The sequence below is a fragment of the Indicator indicator genome, chromosome 10 (assembly GCF_027791375.1).
Source record: "Indicator indicator isolate 239-I01 chromosome 10, UM_Iind_1.1, whole genome shotgun sequence".
NCBI lineage: Eukaryota > Metazoa > Chordata > Aves > Piciformes > Indicatoridae > Indicator > Indicator indicator.
In genome coordinates, this window is record NC_072019.1 from 17480903 (window position 1) to 17502042 (window position 21140).

The following is a 21140-nucleotide window of genomic DNA, read 5'->3' on the forward strand; positions in this document are numbered from 1 at the left end:
ATTTCCTAATGGGCAGTTGTAGAGGTGAGGGTGCATTAAAGACGGTGGCCAGCAATTTGAGGAAGGTTCTTCTCCCTCTCTATTCTGCCCCAGTGAGGCCACATATGAAGTACTGTGTCCAGGTTGAGATTCCCCAGTTCAAGAATCAGGGAACTACTGGAGAGAGTCCAGTGGTGGTTATGGAGATGATGGAGGGAACTGAAGCATCTCTTTAACAAAGAAAGTCTGGGAGACCTGGGGCTGTTTAGCCTGAAGAAGACTGAGAGGGAACTTTATTAATGCTTATGAAATCAAGGGCAGGTGTTAAGAGAATGAGGCCAGACTTTTCATTGATGCTCAGTGACAGGACATAGAATCATAGAATCAAGAAGGCTGGAAGAGACCTCAAAGATCATCGAGTCCAACCTGTCACCCTAAACTTCATGACTACAGACATGGGGCAACAAGCACAAACTGGAGCACAGGAGGTTTCACTTAAATACAAGGAAAAGCTTATTTGCTCTATAAGTGCTGAAGCCCTGCCCAGAGAGGTTGTGGAGTCTCCTCTTGAGAGATTGCAAACCCACCATTGTGATCTTTGGCAGCCAGCTCCTGGTGACCCTGCTTTAGCAGGGGGTTGGACTGGATGATCTCCAGAGGTCCCTTCCAACCCCCATCATGCTGGGATTGTCTGAGTAGTTTTGTTTGGAATATATGACACTGATCCAGGAGTCGGAGAAGTGGATGTTTATTGTCTCGTATGGATTATCTAGTGCTACAACCTTGGCAAGCTATTTTATATGTCCCTGACTGCTTTTTGTGAAGGTAAAAAAAAAAAAAAAGCCCTCTCCCAAGCTACGGAGCCCAGTTCTGAAGGGAGCATTTCATTTTTCAAATGCACAAATATCCTGTCTTTATTTCCTCCTAAATTAAGTGTAAAATATTTTAATAGGAATGAGTTGGGTGTACAATGTCTGATGTATATTGCCGTGAAGACATCACTACTGACTATAGCAATATCCATCAATCAGTCCGTCAAAACTCCGTCCCTAGTGCAAGATCCATTCTTCCTCTTCTTCTAAGTGCTTCATGCTGAGCACATTAATACATGATGATTTATAACACTGGTGTGACTTTGTGCTTACAAAGCATTTGCATCAGAAGGCATCTGTGTTCTATTATTTGCATGTATTATGAATTACCATTTAGTAAAATTCCTGCAGAAAAACTTGGAGCGCTCAGGCTCCTCTCTCGTTTTACTTATCAAGAATGCTAATTTTTTTAAATCCTTGGCATGGCAAAGCTGCTTAGCTTCTGAGGTTTCAAACTCCAAACTGTAGGAGGGTGACATTTCTGACAGGTGCAGAAACGAGCAGGAGCTCATTTGCTGATGGTGATGCAAAGAATTACCCGTTGGGGATGTACACAAGTTTTAAACTATTCCTTTATATAAGAGGTGCTAAGACATAATGGCTTGGTTTAATTTTCAGCTTGGTGGACTCTGCTTTTGTAGCTGAGGGGTGGGGGAGATGAACCTCAACGCTTTGAAGGAGTTTTTTCATGTTTTCACCTGCTATTATGTATGGCTACCAGTGCTAATTTTGGAAAACAGTCTCTCAAAGCAGAGATTAGTTGCTTCTTACTCCTGGATTGTTTGTTTGGGTATTTTTGTTTGTTTGTTTATATTACTCCTTAGCTGATGTCTCCCACCTTTATATATTCTCATATTTTGCATACTTCTCCTCTGGTTGATAGAACAATTTGTATCTATTTGCATTGGTTCAACAAACTTTTTCCCAGTCTAGGTAGGTCTTGCAGCATGAAAATAAATTGGTCATGTTTTGAATGTTCCTCTCACGCTCAGCGCTCTTAGCCACTCTTAGCTCTCGAACAGAGCTGCGCGCTCCACTGAAACATCTTGCGACGACCACTTGTTGAAAGTGCTCTTTGAAAGCTCTTCAGAGCAACGAGACGTCATGCTTCTTACTAGACTCTGCGAGCACAAACAGCAAATTTTAAGCAGCAACTGTCTCAGCCAGTGCCCTCTTGGTGCCTGTGAGCATAGCGGCTACCGTTACCAGTACACCAGTACCTCACATCGCTATTCCTGCAGCTAGCGTAGGAGCAGCAATGTGTAGCTCCCTACACGCTCAATGGCTTCACACATACTAACACTCAAGTGCAGACAGGCGTTCAAGATTATCTTCTTTCTCTAAGCGATTGTATCTAGAGAACGATTCTGAGAGTATTCCCATAGCGATCGAGATCTACAGCGAGGATGGGTCCGAGTAAAAAGCATAACAAAACTCGTACAATCTACTCTAGAACAAAAAAAATCGAAGTCATGTCGCAAACGAGCATACTCGTGACACACACACTCTGCAAAAAAAAACAAAACCTCTTACCAGTTTTAGCTGACCGAGGTGGAAATCCAAACCGGTGACATGGCGAGCGTCAGACCAGTGCCCAGTCATTGCAGGTGCGGCTGGATAGTCTCATCTCCTTGCACTTAACGAGCAAAATGCGACAGTCAGTGAGTCGGACATCACTTTGAGCTCTTTCGCACTGTGTTGCACAGTTGGATGTCCTTCTGTTCTGCGAGGCACGGATGGGTCTCTCCTCTCAACTACACAGATCAAGGCATAGATGAATAGATGCAGAGACAAACACTGTGCAGTGACTTATTCGCTAAAGGTGGTGCACAGTCAGGGTGCAATGATCTGTAGTAGACTGTTCGGCTGGCTTTACTCTGATCGATAGGGTGTTCGAGAGGTAGGTATTCTATTTGACAGGCGTGCTTCCTACTTCTATCCTGCCACGTTACACTTCCGGACTTTTCTGGTTGGGGGGCGGTGGCCTGACTGAACTTTCTGACATTGAGTCTTTGCAAAGCCTGCTTTTGTTCTGATGCATGTCCGTTCTCCTGACTGCCCATTTACAGACAGCGCTTGGTGCATGGTATTGTGATCTGTGAAACCACACATGGAGGAGATAAATAGTAGGGATGTTTTTAGGTGTCGGTCTTCCCTTCCCTCTCGTGAGTACAGAGTCTCAGACGGCATAACGGGCTGGGCCGAGTGGGATCCCGACGCGCATTCGAAACTTTAGATGCCCTTTCATTCAGAGTCTAGTTAAACTTAGCTCCTAGACCTGAACGTTCAACTTAGGTACCGCATCACGTCTTATGCACCTCTTCTTATCTTACTGGCCTCTATTATCTCATTCAGAAGCATCACAAAGCAGTTTCATCTTTTCTGGCATCCATAATACGACCTAGATACACATGTCATGGACATAGCTACATAAGAGACACACAACACTGCAACGACGACTTGAAGAACAATAAAGTCTCAAGGACACGAGATGCAAGCTGTGCTCAGGAGCGGAACAGAGATCAGTCTAACGGAACATGCATCTGGGACACTAAGTTGCAAGGATAGCGACAATGGTGAGTGTGAACATAAGCTCTTGCGAAAAGTCACTTCGCTTAGAGCTGGGTTGAGATATACCGATATCTAGATCTCATAGAGCGGGCGTCACAGGGATAATATCTCAATGACAGACTCTTACGAATGGAGCGAGACAGTAATGGTCAGTCGAGTAGAGGCTACAGCAAGTGGGCGAGCGCGCAAGTCTAATAAGGCTATGGCGGTCAGATCTGATGTTGTGATTCTCACAGTAGGCACATATCATCGCTACTAGACACAAAGGATAGTACAAGTAACCGGACGCCTATACCGACGGGTGGTGAGAGAAGAGAGCGCTAGCGGGGGGGGGAGGAGGCGAGGAACTGTACACGTGTGTGTTGTCTCGAGCTGTGTGCATGGAGGTGGATTGTTACGGGCAGGTACAACTGAGTGAGGATACTACGCAGTGATATTAGATTTTGAGGTTAGGACGATAGTACTATGAGGGACAGGAGATATTAGTGGGAGGTGAAGCAGCAGGTGGCGCAATAACACACACGCTCTACTCTGTTTACATGATAGGGGTGTGTGAGTAGATATGGGTGGAATTTATTGCTTTTTGATGGGGGGCCGGTGGTTATAGTGGGGTCTGTCTTATGGGGGACATGTGTGCAAGGTCACTATATAGTAGATGTTAGGGAGCTGATTGGTGGTGTATCATTGGTGATGTCACGTTTGGGGATCAGAACACTCGATAGAATGTGTGCACAGCACAGTTGGGTGGAGGTGGGGAGTATGAGGCGCATAGGCAGGGAGAGAGTTTCTTTTGACTGTTTTTACATGAGGGCGGGGTGTGATAGACTATTGTGGGTAGTTGTACACAAGTAAGGAGATATAGTAGATGTGCAGATCAGGAGTGTACGGATGGGGAGGGCGTGGATGGTTGGTTCACGAGCACTGATGACGAGGAGGTCATAGGTTGAATCTATCAGATCTAGGAATATGGATGTTGAAGTGTTATGAGGGATGGAATATGAGAGAGTGGAATAGAGACAGATGGCACTGAGGACTGAACTACACGAAACTGGAGACAATACGGACAAACTGATGCAGGTTCTCTGTGTATTGGAGCACGTGTTGATGAAGGCACAAGGAGGGGATGTGAGGAGAATGGGTATACAGTACGAGGACATATTTAGATCGAGGGTAGTGATGAGAGAGGTGAGAGGGGTTACGTCTATGCGGTTGGACGTGCAGGCTACAGCGGCACGGGGTAATGCGGTGTGAGAGAGGGGCACGGCGATGAGGGCGAGGGGACAGTGATGTGGGGCAGGCACGGATAGACGCACTGTTGGAGGGATTAGGAGGAGGAGTGTAGAGTGCTAAGAGGTGTGGATGGGGCGTGAGGGACACACGGATGGCGAGGGAGTGGGGGTTGACAGGCAGAATAGAATTGGATAACAAGTGGGTGGAGGATTATGCAGAGTGGGGTATCTAATATGGTGGTGTCACAGGATGGGACGTCATTTACGTTAGTATGGTGCTACCGCTTGTGGGACGCTTATTACATAGAGAGACGGGATAGGGTTTGATGATATGCGGATGGTGTGGGGTGACTGTCAGTTGATGAGAGCGTGACAAAGCGTCGTGTCACACATGGATTAGATGACTCTGGGTGGCACCAACTATAGTGTCACACAAAGATAGTGTAGCGTATTATGGACGGACGGATACGGGTGGCAAGGTAGACATGGGTTGGGATAACACAGTCACTTGGTGGAGACAACAGGCGGGGGGTGTCTTACATTACAGACAGCACAGTCCATGAATATCAATATCTCGGTTTACAAAGGATAAACAGACACGGTACTAGGATCATTTGGTACATGGAAGACACGACGCGGATCAGTCAGGCAAGTGCAGAGAATGAGGGGGAGTAGTATTGACTCAGGTAGTGGAACGAATGCGTGACGTGTAAATGGCGTGTGCGCGGGGTTTGTTAGTACACAGTAGTGACGTGATAAGGCGACGTTGGAGAGAATGACGAAAGGATAGGCGACCAAGGACAAAAAAAGAGAGCATGATGAATATGGAGAGAGTCATGTTCTACGAGCTACGGAGGAGAACAGAGTGAAAGGTGAGCGGGAGAGTGCAATTGGAGGATTAAATTGAGCAGGGAATGGAGGGGGATGGAGGTATACTGTGGTGATGTGGTGATGGAAAAAGAGAGTTGGGGGAGGGAGGGGGGGATGGATGGTGATTGGAATGGTGTGAAGTGATTGGAGGAAAAGAATGGGATTGGTGGGGGTGGATGGGTGGGGGGTGGGAGAAGTGGATATGGTGGGTGATATGAATGGGATGGTTATTTGGATGGTTTTTGGAGGGTGGAGGAGGTTGATGAGGGTATGGTTGTGAGGGGATTATAGGTTAATGGAGAGGAAAGGTGGGGGTGGGGGGGGGGTTTGGGGGGGGAAGTGTTGAGGGGGAGGGGGGGGGGGGGGTGGGGGGGGGGGGGGGGTGGGGGAATGGGTGATGTATGATTAGTAATGGTGACACGAATTTAGAGAAGAACATAAATCTTGTTGGTATTATGTTGTAATGTGTGTACTGGGTTATGGAGTGATGGTGGGGGAGGTGGTATTGAGGACAGATGATAGGTGTCTAGTCGGGAGGAGCGGTAGGCTTTAGAGTTGGTCTAGGTGTCATGTAATGGGAAAGAGGGAGGGTGGGGTTTAGAGCACAGTGATCAAGAAAGAGAGAAAAAGATGAGTGATAGTGTGGTAGTAGTGGATGTAGGTATATGATGATGTTGTAGTGTGTGGAGGTGAGTGCGAGGGAAGGGGGGGGGGGGGGGGGGGGGGGGGGGGGGGGGGGGGGGGGGGGGGGGGGGGGGGGGGGGGGGGGGGGGGGGAGGGGGGGGGGGGGGGGGGGGAAGGAGGGGGGAGGAGGAGGGTAGGGGTTTGAGGTATATTTGGGTATTTTTGGTGAAATATGTAGGAGAAATAAATGGAAGGAGAGGGAGGTGTATGAGGGATGTGGGTTGGGGGGTGTTATAGAGAGAGGAGTGAGGAGGGGAGATATCATGGTTGGAGTGCAAGTAGTAATGTGGAGAGATTGGGTGTACATAGTTAGTTTAACTGTGTAAATGATACAGGAGATCAAACTATAACGGGGCGATAGAAAGTGCAAAGTAGTGGGAGGTGGACAAGGATGTGGGGGATGGTTAGCACACTGTGTGTGGGGGAGGAGGGTGTGGTGAGTGACACTAGGTCTAGAGTACAATGGGGGTGATAGGAAGGTAGAGGGGTTAGGACGAGTAGTATGTTGTTGCTGGATAGATGACGACACTGCAGAGGCAGGAGGAGTACTAGGAGGTGGGGGTAGATATAAGGATCAAAGCGTCATATGTGGTGTGTGTGCTATCACATAATAGGTGGTGTTGGGGAATGTAGATCTGTGGAGGGATGAGCGGAGGGTGTTGGTGACTGGAGTGCAAGTGTATCGGGTCATCACTCTGTAATGGTGAGTGATACGGACACAGTTGGAGTAGTGGGGTGGGTTACACACTTGTGTGGATTGGTAGATAGGTGGGATCTAGTGGGAGGTAGAGGGGACTGTTACTGAGGGTATACATAATATGGGGGGGATTTGGATCTTGTGGTGAGTGTACGAGGCACTTATGGATCAAAGGATTAGTACATGATGGGAGGATGAGCTGAGGTTAGTAGTTCTTGGAAGAAGCTAGTGAGCGGGATCTTTACACGGGTTGTGATGCAGGGAGCAATGGTGCAATGTCAGGAATACTGATTATGATTAGGCGGACAGGGAGGACGTGGAGTGTGAACATTACAATGGACGCATGATGGAATCAATTAGTGGTAGTAGTACAACTATGTGGCGTCGTGTCGTGACAACGTCTGTTGTCATGGGCATACGAATATGGTTAAGGGTGGAGAGGTACTTGATCTGAGTAGCACACAAGAGTTGGATTGTGGGTAGTGGATGGGTAGTATTTAATTGCATGAGATTGTGTGTGGAGATCTGGATTTAGGATCATGTGACTCTATACTTGGTCTCTCATGAGGACCAGGAGATATTGATATACAATGGTGTCAGGGGATCAGGGCGAACTTTTGAGGTGAGATACTTGTGACGAGGGGAGAGGGATGGATACACTGGATGTACACACACAGAGACTTGTAGGGAGGTAAGTGGGTTATGGAATAGTATTCTCATACAGCGTAATAAGAGGGGTTGGACAGAGTTTCTCATTGTGTGTTATATATAAATGTTTGATATATATGTTGAGGTGGTAGGCGATGTGGGGGTCACGAGCGGAAAAGTGTGAGGGGGAGGATGTGGAATAGGGGTGGATGATATGGGACTTGGTGAGGTTATTACAACATATCAGCGAGCGTCTATAGTATAGTGAACAGAGTGACAGACAAAGGTTGGGGGAGAGGGGGGGGGTATGGTGGATGGAGGGGGAATTGATGGGGGGTGTTGGGGGTGGGGAAGGAGGGAGAGGTGGGGGGGGGGGTGTGGGGGGGGAAGGGGAAAGGTTTGGGTTTGTTGGGGGGGGAGGTGTGAGAAAGGGTTGGTGGGAAGGAAAAAAGGTTGTATGTGGGATAGTGGTGAGGTGAGGGGGAGGGATGGAGAGGGGGAGGGATGGTGGGGGGTATGAATTAAGGTTGAGTGGAGGAAAATGGGGGGGGATGAATGATGAATGTACATAGGAGGCAAGGCGTCGGCAGATAGAATGATGGTGAGTGGGTATAGTATGAGTGGGGTGGATAGGATAGGTATGTGAATGGGGAATGTGATGGTATGTTATGTGGGTAGGTTGGGTTTTAGAATATGTGGGGTGGGGGGTGGGAGGTATGGGATGAGAGGATTGAGGGGGGAAGGAGGGGGTTTTGATATAATATTTATAATGGTTGGTAGTAAATTGAGGTGGGGGTGGGGGATTTGAAGGGTAGTGGGGTTGGGTATGTGGGGGGGAGTAATTAGGGATGTGGTGTGTAATGGGGAAATTGGGGGGAGGTAGAAGGGGGAAGGTGGGTGGGGATAGGTTATCTAAAGCACTGTGGGTACAGCGCGAAGCGAGTGAGTGTGGGGGGGGGGGGGAAGGTTATTGATGGGGAGATGGGAATTTGAAGAAGTGGTTGATTGTGGGTAGGTTAGGGTTATGAAGAGGAAAAAGATTGTGGTGGGGGTTGGAGGTGTTTAGGGGACGGGATGAATTGTGAATGAATAGGGGGTTTTGTAAATTGTTGATGTGAGTTGGTGAGATTAGGTGTGTTTGAAGTGTGGATATGAAAGGGGGGAAGAGATCTTTCATTGATTGAGTTTGAAAGCCATGGCTCAAGGCTGTTGTTTAATAATGAGGATAATAAATATTGATAACATACTAATGTGTGTCTAAGTCACAAGCCTCTAAACAAATTACATTGTGGGAACAAGTTACCATGCATCAGCTGATCTGCGTTAATTGTCTGTGTGCAATCTCTCTGCAGCAAACACCAGGTAATTTGAATTTGCAGGGGCAGTCCAAGATCATTAGGAACTAAGGAGGGCATCAGCGTCACCAGGTCATGTGCAGTAGCTCCTTGTGTCCTCTTTTGTGTTGGCAGAGTTCTCCAGGCAATTTGTGTCTCTGTGCAGAGTCAACCATTAAAGGAGGGTTTGCAGGCTGACCTGAGGAGGTTAAAAAGGGGCAACTATTCCCAGTTTTGTGTGGCCACTCACACCATGCAGAGGATATGTTAAACAGTTTATGGACATGCATCTGTTTCCTTTCTGACTCCAGTTTGAAGAGGTGTTCCCCCAGCTCAAAGCTAGTGCATGACTTTAATAACAGCTGATCTTGTACTCACTAAATGCCATGTGCAGTTTCCTCAGAATGTTCTGCAAAAAGAAATGGTGAGAGACAAAGCAAAAAATTGTTATCTTCTGTGATATTCTTGCCCTTTCTTCCAGTTTCCTCTGTGTATTCATCTGCTTTGCATGTTAGGTCTCGTCCTTCCAACTGCAATGTCCTTTAGGAATCAATGACATAAATGTCTTTTAAGTGACTTAAACTGTCATTTAGGTTGCTTGCTATGCACCTTCTGAGCTGGCCACTGATTCAATTACCCTTTTTTTTTTTTTTTTTGGTATGCCAGCTCAATGCAAGTGCCTAACACCACCAGATTTACCTGTCTGTAAATTAAAAATCTTCTATATTTACCTGGATCATCTTGCAAGACTTGTCTGATCAACCCAATCCTTAGTAAAGCACAGTATCTTCTTTTACAATCACTGCTAATGGACTGGGAGAGTTTTTGATCATAATTGGTATCTAGTGAGTGTTTGATGATGGGAGTTCTGTAACCAGTGAGCTTTACAGACTTCCCTTTGTATTTTCTTTTCCTGGCTTTGTAGTATCTGTGCACTTCAGTATGCTGTGACTTGGTTGCATTCTCTCTGATGTGTCTTCTTGTGGCTTTTTTCCCCTGGCTAATTGTTTTGATAAATATGGAAAAGCTATCACTGCATGTTTCCATTTTCTCCTTTAAGTTATACTTTGCAGAACTTGCATAATGTATTTAGTCAGAACACAAACTTGGACTTCAGGACTTAAAACTTAAATCAGCGGTTTGGAGTTTGCTATCACCCTAAGCTTCTTACATTGGCATTTAATTATTTTTTTATGATAGTTTGTGAATTGGGCCCAAGTCTGAATTCTTCTCAAGTGAGCAAATGAGAGGTAATTCTTACTCCAAACAAAACCATTAACATTTAAATTTATTTTTATATGAGGCTTCCTGTTTTGTTAAGAAACATTAATCTGAAAGATGCCATTTAGACATTTCTTCTTGTTGCTGTTCCTTTTTATCTATGTCCTAATGCTTTCTAACTTTCTGCTTTTTGTTACTGTCTCTCCTTTTCTCACCTGGTATGTATGTTCACCAGGGTAGGAGAAACCAGAAGTAAACATTGCCTGTACCCAGTGAAATCTTTCTCATTAGTGCTGTCACATGAGCTCTCTGAAAACAACCCTAATGAGACAAAGAGAGTCTCTTCTTCTCTTAACAAAGTGTGAATGCCATGTTACTGAATATATATGCTGTAGTAATATATCATAAACTGCCTGGGAGCATGCTGAATTCATGTGCTTTGGGGTCAAACATCATCAACTAATGATGGACCCAACCATCAGGGTCAAACAAGCACCTTCATTATTTATGTGCTGTGGTAGGTGATCAGCAACTCACAATGAAAACAGTAAACATGTAGCAACATAGAAAGGCAATTATCTCCGGTTTGGTTTGGTTTTCTGCTCTATGAGCTCAGAGCTGTAGTGTACTGACTTTGTAAAGTAAGAAATGAGCTCTGTAGTTTCTGTTGTCCATGATACAAATACTAAATCTGTCTCTCTAGAGAACTACTCAACTGGTGGTTACATCTATGGGTAACATCTTCAAAAACTAGCTGCCAACAGCAAACCCATAAGTACTGCAATTCCTCCAAACCTAGGCTGGAACCCATTATTTCTTTAAGTGTGTTTGTAAAAGAAGTACTGTCACAAAAAGTTATGTGTTTTAGGGTTTTATTCTGTATTTCTTTTGTAGTTAATCTATAGATTAATTGGCTTTTTGCCAGAGTGCTGAAGGAGGCCTTGAAATTCTTTAGTCCTTTCTAGTCAATTGCCACTTCTCCAGAAGGGTCTCTTCTGTTTGTCGTCTTCAAGAGAAACTCTTTGTCTATCCCATTCATACCAATCTTCAGTAGCAAAGATGATTTTTTCTTTTTCCTCCCCAAATTCATCCTCAACATATTCTTTTATTTTCACCCCCTAGGCTTCAGTTATTTCTCTGGGGATAATTACTTAAGTTTATATTTAAAACAAATAATTACCTAGCAGCCCATAAAGGGTGACGTACATGTCTTATTTTCTTAATATCCTTCTTTCTTCCTGCCTGCTGTGTAGGGTTTATCCTACTCTAATAGTGCCTTGTTTCAAGTTAAAACTGTAAATCCTTTGAGGCAGATATGGTGCCTGTTCAGTACACAGTCCCCACCCATCCTGCATCCTGGTAAGAAGCCTCCAGGCATCACTGTATTTGAAATGTATCATAATCTCTTCAGGCAGATGAACCTCCCCAATCAGATGATGAGGTAACTGGGGTTGTTTAGTAAGGAGGAGATTGAGGGGACATCCCGTTGTTCTCTACAATTATCTAGAAGGAGGTTGCAGTAAGATGGGGGTTGGGTCTCCTCTCCCTCCCTAGTAGCAGGTAATAGAAGGAAAAGAAATGGCCTGAAATTGTGCCAGGGCAAGTTTAGGTTGGATATTAGGAAAAATTTCTTTCCTGAAAGAAATTGGAACAGGCTGCCCAAGGAGGTGCTGGAGTCACTGTCCCTGGAGGTGTTCAAGAAATGTGTGGACATGGCACTTTGGGGCATGGCTTAATGGCCATGGTGGTATTAGGTCAATGTTTGGACTTGATGGTCTTGGAGGTCTTTTCCAACTGAAACAATTCTATGATTCTGTTTTGTGATTCAGTGAATTTATAAATGTAAACATTCATATTGTTTGCATTTAAAACAATGACAGATTTTGCTTTAGAAAAGGGATGGTGTGTGTAGTTTATTGATCCCTTCTTCAGACACGAGGGTAATTGCAGGCTTGCTTGTTGGCTCAGCTAATGCTCTGACCAGCAGCAATTACCATTTTCTCCTGGGGAGTGCCAGGGTAGCTCTATAAAGGAGGGGGGCAAATATTTGGGTGGAGTTTTGTTTTGTTTCAGCTGGGGACATGTTAATGGAAGTGCACCTGAGAGGCAGTCTCAGGAACACTGGGTTCTGGGTAGGTAATTGCTTGTATTGAACTGGTTTGGTATTTTTCAAATGCCTGTAATTAAGCTAGACTTGCAAGGCACAATGGATTGATTCTTTTTATGAATCATATTCTCTGTCCCTTCTAGTTGCATCATATCAGGATGTGTGCAGACAAAACAAAAGGAAGTCCCAATCCCTGAAATCTTATTATATCTTCCTTTTCTTTTCCTAGCCAGTAGATAATAGACACCAGCAGTCTGCCCCCCTTCCTAGTAAAGACAACACAAAGATATCAAGTAAAGCTACCAGGAGAATGAATTTCAGGAGAGATACGATTTATTTATTTTATTGTCTCTCTTGGGAAAGAAATATTAATTAAATTGTGAGTAGTAGGATTATTTTATTTTCAGTGGATGATAAGTGTGGCCTTTCACAAACCAAAATCTTTCTTGAACATCCAAGCAAAGGCCATTGTAGCAGTGCTAAGCCATGTGTTGCTATGGACTGCTTCAAGTCAGCACTGGTAGACTTGTGGCTTTGATTATTGATGGTCACTATTGATTGATTGTTATGAACTGCTGAAAGTCACAGTGGATAAAAGAATGGTGTGCAGACCATGACGAGCCTGAGGACTTTGTTATAGAAATGTAGAACCTGCCAGCCTAGAGCAGACGGTCTGATTTGTTGTTCACTGTGACAGAGACCAGTACCAATGTCTTATGAGTAATGTCAGATCAGAGTTGCACTTGCCAGTGTGCTTACCCCTTTTTTACATCTCTAGGTAGGTCTTTGGACTGATTTAGAGTTGCCTCCTGGACTCCCTAAACAGCAACTCAGATCTGGAGATGTTCTTGCTCATCCAGGGAGGACACAAGCCCAGCCTGGAATGTGCCACAGTCATGATGCACGTTCCACTGAGACCATGCAGTAGTTTCGTTGCATTGCCATTCGCAAAATCACAGACGCTCCTGTAATCTTTTTCTGTGCCCTTCTTTGCGAGTTTAGTAAGTGAATTCTTTTCACTCTAATCCCTGAGGATTTTTCATTGTTCCTGATTGTTTCTCCTGCCCTTTTCCAATACATTTCTAATTCAGAAAAATGGAGCTGGAGTAGAAAGCACTATTGTAAGCTGAGAAGTTTCTTGCCTTCTCTCACCCTAACAAAAACCTCTTCACAGTAGAATACAAACTCCCACAACAGCCATGTTTCAGATTTCAAGTGGCCAGAGCACCAAGCAGTAGAAAATTCATCTTCAGTCCAGGCTGGGTATCATTGAGGAGACACAGCTGCAGCCAAGACAGCTGCCTTCAGTCACCACCACTACTCCTAGTAGTAAGTGGCACCTGTCTTACAGAAACCTGCCTTCTGGACAGCAAAACAAGCTTTGGTTTTGCAGAGGGTAGCAAGTGGTGCAAGATGAAGATGTGAAGAGACCTATCTTCATTGTATCCATGGGCAGCTCCCTCTTCAGAGGCACCTGCCATTGCTGAGTAATTGGCTCAGCTAATTTGTAACTGGCTATTTCGATGCAGCATGTAAATAATTATTTGCATTAATGTTTATTTACATAACTACTACTGCACATCACCTATATATGAGGTGATAAATTAGTTTCCCATAGGGATGTTGACAGCGTTTGTTGGATTATTTTTTAGGGTTGAAAAGGTGTGGTGGGTTGAAATTATCCCCCAACATAAAATTGCCAGACCAGCTCTGTCCACCTTTTTTTTTTTTTTTTTTCTTCCCAGAAACTGTGAGCGGATGCAAAAGGATTCAGATTGTTTATCCCTAGAAACAAGGTGATTTATCTGTAGTCTTGATCCCCAGGAGTGAGCAATGCAGAAAGCAGTTGTAATTTAATACTAAGCCAGTGAGAGGTGCATTGATTTTTAGAGCAGGTGAAGATTATGCAAGAGTAGCCTCTAGCATTACTTGGGGAGCAGGGGAGGGAACTGTCTCATTTTTTGCCTGGTGGTGACAGTATAGATTTTTTTTCTTTTCCCCTCAGCTCAGCAAAACCACTGTTCTATGGACATCATAGCAGGTTGATTTAGCCTTTAATTTCCAGGTAACATCTCTTAACAACTTTCCTACACCTAGGTATTCTTTTTCCTGAGGACTGAACATCTTGTTTATTTGTGCTTGGTTTTTTGGAAGGAGAAGGGAGGGAAAGGTATTTTCATTTTTATTTCATTGCAGGTACTTTGTGAATATTGCGTTTTCCCTTCTGATGGTCTGAAGAACTGACAAAACTCATTCTAGCAATGAAATGTCAGTGTTGTATTCACAGAGAGCTCAACTGCTGCTGGGTTGCTGTGGGGGAAAAGGGGAAGGCAGGGAGAGCCAGGCGCTTTCCTTGTAGCTCTTCCACTCCATTTGGGTTAAAGTTAAACTTCTTCCTAAACTGCCCTTCCTGCAGAACCTACTGTTGAAAATAGTGGGGAAACTCAGGCTCCTGTTCTCATTTATGACTCAGCAAAGTTAACAGACTGTGTTAAATTACTGAAGCAGTTTTGATGTGATTTCCTGTGTGTGAGAAGTGGAGAAAGCCCAGCCTGTTACGTTATGCATTACTATTTGATGTAAAAAGAAAAGGTGCTCCCTGTCATCCCCGGCCCCAAGCGAACGTACCACTCCCACTTGCTTTCATGACACTTACAGTGGGAACAGCAGAAGCAGGCACTTCAATCCCACCTAATGCAGCTCTCTTTATGAGAGCAGCACTTACAGGCGCTGCAGAAAAGAAGTTTCCCTTCTTGGAGGTAGAGTGAGGAGGCTGGGGGGATAAAAGAGCTCATCTTCAGATGAAAATCAGCAAGCTCTGCAGAGGCTCCTGAGACGGTGCAACTGACCGCTCCGCAAAACCCTTGGGCTAGCGCTGGCCCTGCTCCAAGTGCTTTGTTCTGTAAAGGTGCCCTGACAGGGACTTACCCTCCAGCGCTGGAATGCTGGCTGGAACGGGCGATGTCTCCTTAGCTGTAAGAGAAAATGCAGCCTGCTGCTCACTAGCCGAAGGAGAGATCTCCCTAAAGGTGGCATTGCTCTGGAGCAGTTACTGCGAGCTTTGTCAGACCGTCATTTACTTGATGGGTGCAAGCAGAGCTCATCATGGTCAGCAGCAAGCAGCTGTGCCCTGCCCATTTTTCAGTGGTAGCCACATTGTCTGTTAAGACTTTGTTTGCCCAGTTTAGGAGGCTCTTCTCCCTCTTGGCAGTCCTTTCCCCACTGATGGTTACCGGCAGCCTGAGAGGCTGATGGTTAGCAGTCTGGGTTTTTTTAGGAGATAAATATCTAGAGTGTGAGACAGTAGCATTGCAGGGTCCAGGTTTCTGAGCCTCTCGTTCGGTATGCTCCATTTTGTCCTTCTTCAAGCGTCCATGGGAGACGCACGTTATAACTCTGGTGAAATCAAAATCCGGTATGCAAAGACATCACAAGTAACGTTATCCCTGAAGAAGGCTTCTCTCATTTTTCCTCTGGTTATTTGGAGGCAAACACTGCTCTCGTGGCACCAGCTGGCTGTCTATCTCTGCAAACCTTTTTTTTTCTTTGCTGCTGTGAATCAGGATATACAGAGAAATTTTCTGTGGCAGAGGGAAGCCGGCAGTTGGGCGTCTGTTAATAGCTTGAAAGTAACTAATGAGGATGTGCAGTCGGAGCGATTGATTGAATAGCTGCAGTCCTGTGTGCTTCTTGCTCGTTCGCTTGCTCTCTGCAAGCCCTGGGAAGGGAGGGGGAACCCAGAGACCCGGCGTTTTCTTAAGTGGAAGTAGCACGGATCCCCAGGGCCAGGCGGCCAGAAATGGAAGTTTAAGCTGCATCTGTCTCTTGAAAGGAAAACGGCAGGAGTCAAAATGTCACTGTCTGGAGTCACAGCTTACTCCTTTTCTTTAAGATTCAGAAGATAACAATGGACTTTCTGCTAGGAAGTGATTTCTTTCCCTCCCCATGTCGGGGGATGTTTTGTGAAGCTGGATTCCTTTAAGTCTGGCAATTGAGCTGGAGATGGGCAGCAGTTGTGATAAAGGTATCCGTATGTTTGTGTATGTCTATCTAGCTGTACATAAAAATGCATATATGCACTGTATATATGTTTGTGGAGAGGTTGTTAATACTCTGTATACTTTGTTAAGCTATTATCCACATTTAGTATGCTATAAAAATATCTAAGTGCATCCTTCATGAATATTTGTGCTCGTCAGATCAGCCTGCATAGATTTAAGATGCCAAAGTCGTATCTTAGTAAGGTCATATTCCCAGAATGAGGAGAAGTTGACCTATTTTTTTTTTTTAATCTGCAGAGATGTATCTGTCATATTACCCAGGCAGTTAGGAGTCTTCTGCTGCTTGCATGGTTTGAGCAAGTAGTGTGATCCTGTTAGACCAAACTTGGACCTATGTCAAATGGGGTTCAGTTGTGACTAAAACCAAGCTTCCCTGCGTTGTGATTCCCTATGTTGTGATTTTTAGGTATCTGTTAATTACTGCATTGTGTAAAAATAAAAAATAATTATAAAGTTCTCTGAACAGTATCTCACAAAGAAGGGTAGAATACTGCATATGTTTGGATATTGATCTTTACCAGCATTTTTTATTTCAATTGCCTACTGCCAAGCCAGATCCACAACCTTGAATCTGTCAGTGGAAATGCTACTGTAATTTAGTGAATAAATAAGAGATAGAAAAATAGGAGAGTGTAATTCAGCAATTCACTAACACACTCGAAACTTTGCTGAGGCATCTCTCCTATAGAGCAGAAAACCTGACTATTCCCCACCCCCCAGCACCCATTCACCTTCTTTTTCTTCTCTTCCTCAGAGGTCCCAGCAGAGAGATCTCCTCGCAGACGGAGCATCTCCGGGACCAGCACCTCTGAGAAAACCAACTCCATGGATGCTTCGAATACTTCTCCTTTCAAAGTGCCAGTAAGTGTGCCCTTCCTGCAAAGGAGGAATTTTTCTCATTGAATAGGAGGAGGAGATTAAAATATCACAGTGTGCAACTAAGCTCTGGGAGGCAAGGCAGGGTTGGGGGGTGGGGAGGGAGGAAGAGGAGTATTTAGTTAACATTTCCAGTGGACCAAGAGGTATTGGTATCAACTGTCATGTATTATCAATGAGATTTCTGGTAGATCTGTAACTTGCTTATTTTCATTGCCTTGATGTAAAGCTGCAGATAGTGAAACATCAGTGTTCATGTGGGCAGCGACCTATATAAATACTTTTGAAGTCACCGCCAGGGATTGCATTGCATATTCAGTTTCAACTAGGAAGAAAGTTCCTTTAGCTTGGTGACACCGTGTTATTTTTCCCTCATGCCAATGAAGTACACAGAAAACTGAAATGGCTTCACAGTTTATTTGGAAGCCAGTAGAATTTTTGCAGGTGTGTTAATTGCTCTTTAGGTTTTTGGATTTTGTCATGATCTTGGTTAGCTGTGAGTCTGCATGAGGCATTTTCAGATAGAGTCTGGATTTTCTTGCTTGTGGCGGTCTTTGGTCAGTGTATGCATGAGCACAAAGGCCTTGCTATTATTAAACTGAGGGCAGAATCTTCAAAGCAAAGTGAGGTGCTCATTAATTTTTTACCGGTGTTTGTTCATATTTCAAACCATCTAACTTGAATATTGCAAATATTTTCATACCTCTCTATGTATACTTTCATACCCCTCCTAAGTCATCTGCTTACTTTAAAACCTGAGTTAAAATCAGGGAGAATTACACAGTGAACATTGTGGGGATTGTATATTCCCTATGGATGTGAGTGCCATTTCTGTACCTCAGTGTGTATGTTCTTGTTTTGCTTTAGTTAGCACTCATCCCTTTTAAGCACACTTCCTGCACACACCCAGATCAAAACATATGAAACTTGGGTTTTGATTAAATTCTTCTGTGTCCTTTTAAAAATAAGATAAAAAGTCAAGGATTTAATGAGAGCTATTTAAATTATAAAAGGATTAATGTTGGTCAGAGTGTATAAAATAGATGGTGTTCAAAGCAACTGGTGCACTGATGATTTATTGGGATTGAAAAAGGGACCAAGGAAGTGAGTTCATACTGGGTGTTCATGCTTGGGTCTTCGTCATAGAATAATATAGTTTGGAAGGGATCTCTGGAAGTCTCTGATCTATGCCCCTCTTCAAAGCTGGACCAAGATTTACCAGGTCGCTCAGAGCATTCTCCAGTCAGGTGTTGAAAACCTCCAAGGATGCAGATTGCACAGCCTTCCTTCTGAAGTTTGACTGTCCTCATTGTGAAGAGTATTTTTTTGGTAGAGGCTTTCACATCAGAAAGCGTCTAAAAAGCTTGAACTTGTAACGTCTAGTGAAAGATCATGAATAACATTTTTCCTTCAGTTCAAAAAGTACCTGTAGTAGCAGTTAAAGCAGAGTATATTGCTTAGCCTTGAGAAGAGGAAGCTCTGCAGGAAATCTTAACAATGTGTATAAATACCTGATAGAAGGTAATAAAGACGATGGAGCCAGGCTCTTTGGACAAGAGGCAGTGAGCACAAATTGAAATAAAAGAAATCAATTCAAACATAAAAGCCTTTTATTTTTTTTTTCCCCTTCTCTAAGGGTGATTAGACACTGGAACAGGTTGCCTGGAGAGGTTGTGGAGTCTCCATCTTTTGAGATATACTCAAAAGCAGACTGGACGCATAGCCCTAAGTATCTTGCTCTAGTTTACCCAGCTTTGAGCAGGGGAACTGGACTAGACAGTCTCCACAGATGCCTTCCCACCTCAGCTATTCTGTGATTCTATGATCCATCCTCTATCACTTCAATGACCTGTTTTCTAGATAGTACTTGGGGGGGGGGAAGAGTCTTGAAGATGTTGCGTATGAAGTTGTCAGAAGTATATTCTGTTATGTCAAGTTCTGAAATTTCTGTGCTGAACCCATGGTCCACACAGTTCCAGGAAGATTTCTGTACTCTGAGAGCCTTCAGAAGTTCTGTTCTTGACTTTGTTTATCAAAAATTATGTCTTCTTCGATTCCATCTATAAGTAATTGCCCTAGCCTTCAGATGTGTACATGCATTAACTTAGTCTTTGTCTGACAACTGCAAGCTATGTATCAGAAATGTTTGATTGCTATCTGTAGTGTTTTTTTCATATGGCTCCTCTTTTCTTTCTTCCTCATTGTTGCAGGTTTTTTGATGTTGATCTTATCTTTTAAGTAATGTTTTACTGTTTCTCTAATTCTTCTCTAATAACTCTTTAACACTTCTTAGCCTCCTGCCCCCTTTCAAAACAAGAACCATGCAGAATGCTTCTCCTTTCTTCTGGCAGTGTGCTAGGGCTTTTAGGACTCTGGGAAATAGGCTCAGGAAGCTGTCCTTCTTGGGCATAAACCAGCAAAAAAAAAAAACCAGAAGCTATTTGTGCCACGTGTAGTTGGTATTACGCTTCTTTGTCCATCTGGCCACCTGCATACCCAGGAGCATAATGCCCCCTCCTGTCTTTCTTATAGGTACAAAGATTCTGGCTCTGTAGGTTTTGCTCTGAAAAGCCCATTTATCTGCTGTGACTCCTGAGCAGGTTGCAGTGCAGGTGGGGGCTGAGATCAGCCTGTTTTAAAACATGCCGACTCCTGATCTGTTTAAAAGAGCAAGCTGCAATTAGAAGTCAAGATTGCTGAAGAATACAGATGAGCTCAGTCCAAGCCTCCTGAAATAAAATACCTTGTTAACTTTGTGGATTGGCACACGTCTAATAGGCAGGTGATAAGCTGGGGAGGAATCATCTTTCTTCCTTTGATTTATATTAAGAATTTCTCAGCTCTCAGAAGTAGGTGTGATGACTTGGGTGCCTCATGGAAGTCTCAGATCAGTGGTCTGAAAAGAGCTTCAAGTGAAGGATGTAAAGGGTGTCTATAATGGCTTTAAATTTGCGTGTGAGGTCATCTTTATGTGACAGGGATTTATTATACATGTGAAGGAGATGAATAATAAGAGAACTTTTTGTTTTTCTGAGCATTGACACCTGCAGTGCAGGTTGGAAGGCTATAAGCAGCTGTGGTGTAGTGCTGCCTCGGTTCTCCTTCCCCTGACTCTCTGCCATACCTCTTTTCCTCAGCACTTGAATTTCTAACTGAAAGCAGCTTAAGGCAGGGAACAGCTTAACCTTCTTCCATACTGATGGAAAATTATGCTGAGACTTTCATAATAAGTTGCTTTTACAGCTTTTTAAGTTTGACTCTCAAAAGCTATTTAAAAGCTGTCTTCTCAATAGGACAGTGGCTTCCAGCATATTCTGTGCAAGGTTTTTCCCCTTTCAAACACCAGGCAGTGGTACTTGCTCAGAGCAAGGCATCTGTTTTTTTTTAAATACTGCTAATTGGCATTTGTTTAGCATCTGGAATTTTGATTCATAACAGCCTTTAAGCAAACATTTCCTTGGTGAGACATTTTTTTAAGCAGTCTCTTCAGTGGCAGTGGTCACTAATGGATTTATTTTAAGGGGCTGACATGTAAGGCTCAGTCAGTTTGCATCCCTGCCTCCTGCTGGAAGAAAAGAAGAGTGTTTAAATTTACTGGTGTGTGAGAAGTAGAATTTCAGTACTTATGAACAAGCTCTCTCTCAGGACTAACCACTCCTCTGACAAGCATGTGCAACATGTTTCTTCTGGTTACCTCCTACCAAGGTGAATAAAGAGGATTCTGCTAATGCTGACATGCCTACAGAGATAAGAGCTCTTGGTGCTCGCCCTTTCTTTTGCTTCCCCATTTCCCCAAATATTCTTGCCTGCAGGTACAACTTTGGTCTCCATATAGGTTCAGTTGTTTTTATTGCCGTTTGACAATTTCCAAGTGGATCTGGGAGGGATATGGAGAGAGGACGGAAGGGCAGAAAAGATAGGAAAATGGAGACAAAGAAGTGTGTGTGTGTGTCTTCTCACAGCCAGATGTGTGCTTCTTATAGCTATGCAT

General features: G+C 44.1%; 1 protein-coding gene across 1 annotated transcript in view; it reads left to right on the top strand.

Moving 5' to 3' along the window:
* Positions 1–21140, top strand: part of RASAL2 (RAS protein activator like 2) — a 158491-nt gene that overhangs the window by 88007 nt on the left and 49344 nt on the right. Inside the window, exon 4 of the mRNA XM_054384631.1 lies at positions 17028–17134. Within this exon, the coding sequence (XP_054240606.1) occupies positions 17028–17134 (107 nt within the window). The remainder of the gene's footprint in view (positions 1–17027; positions 17135–21140) is intronic.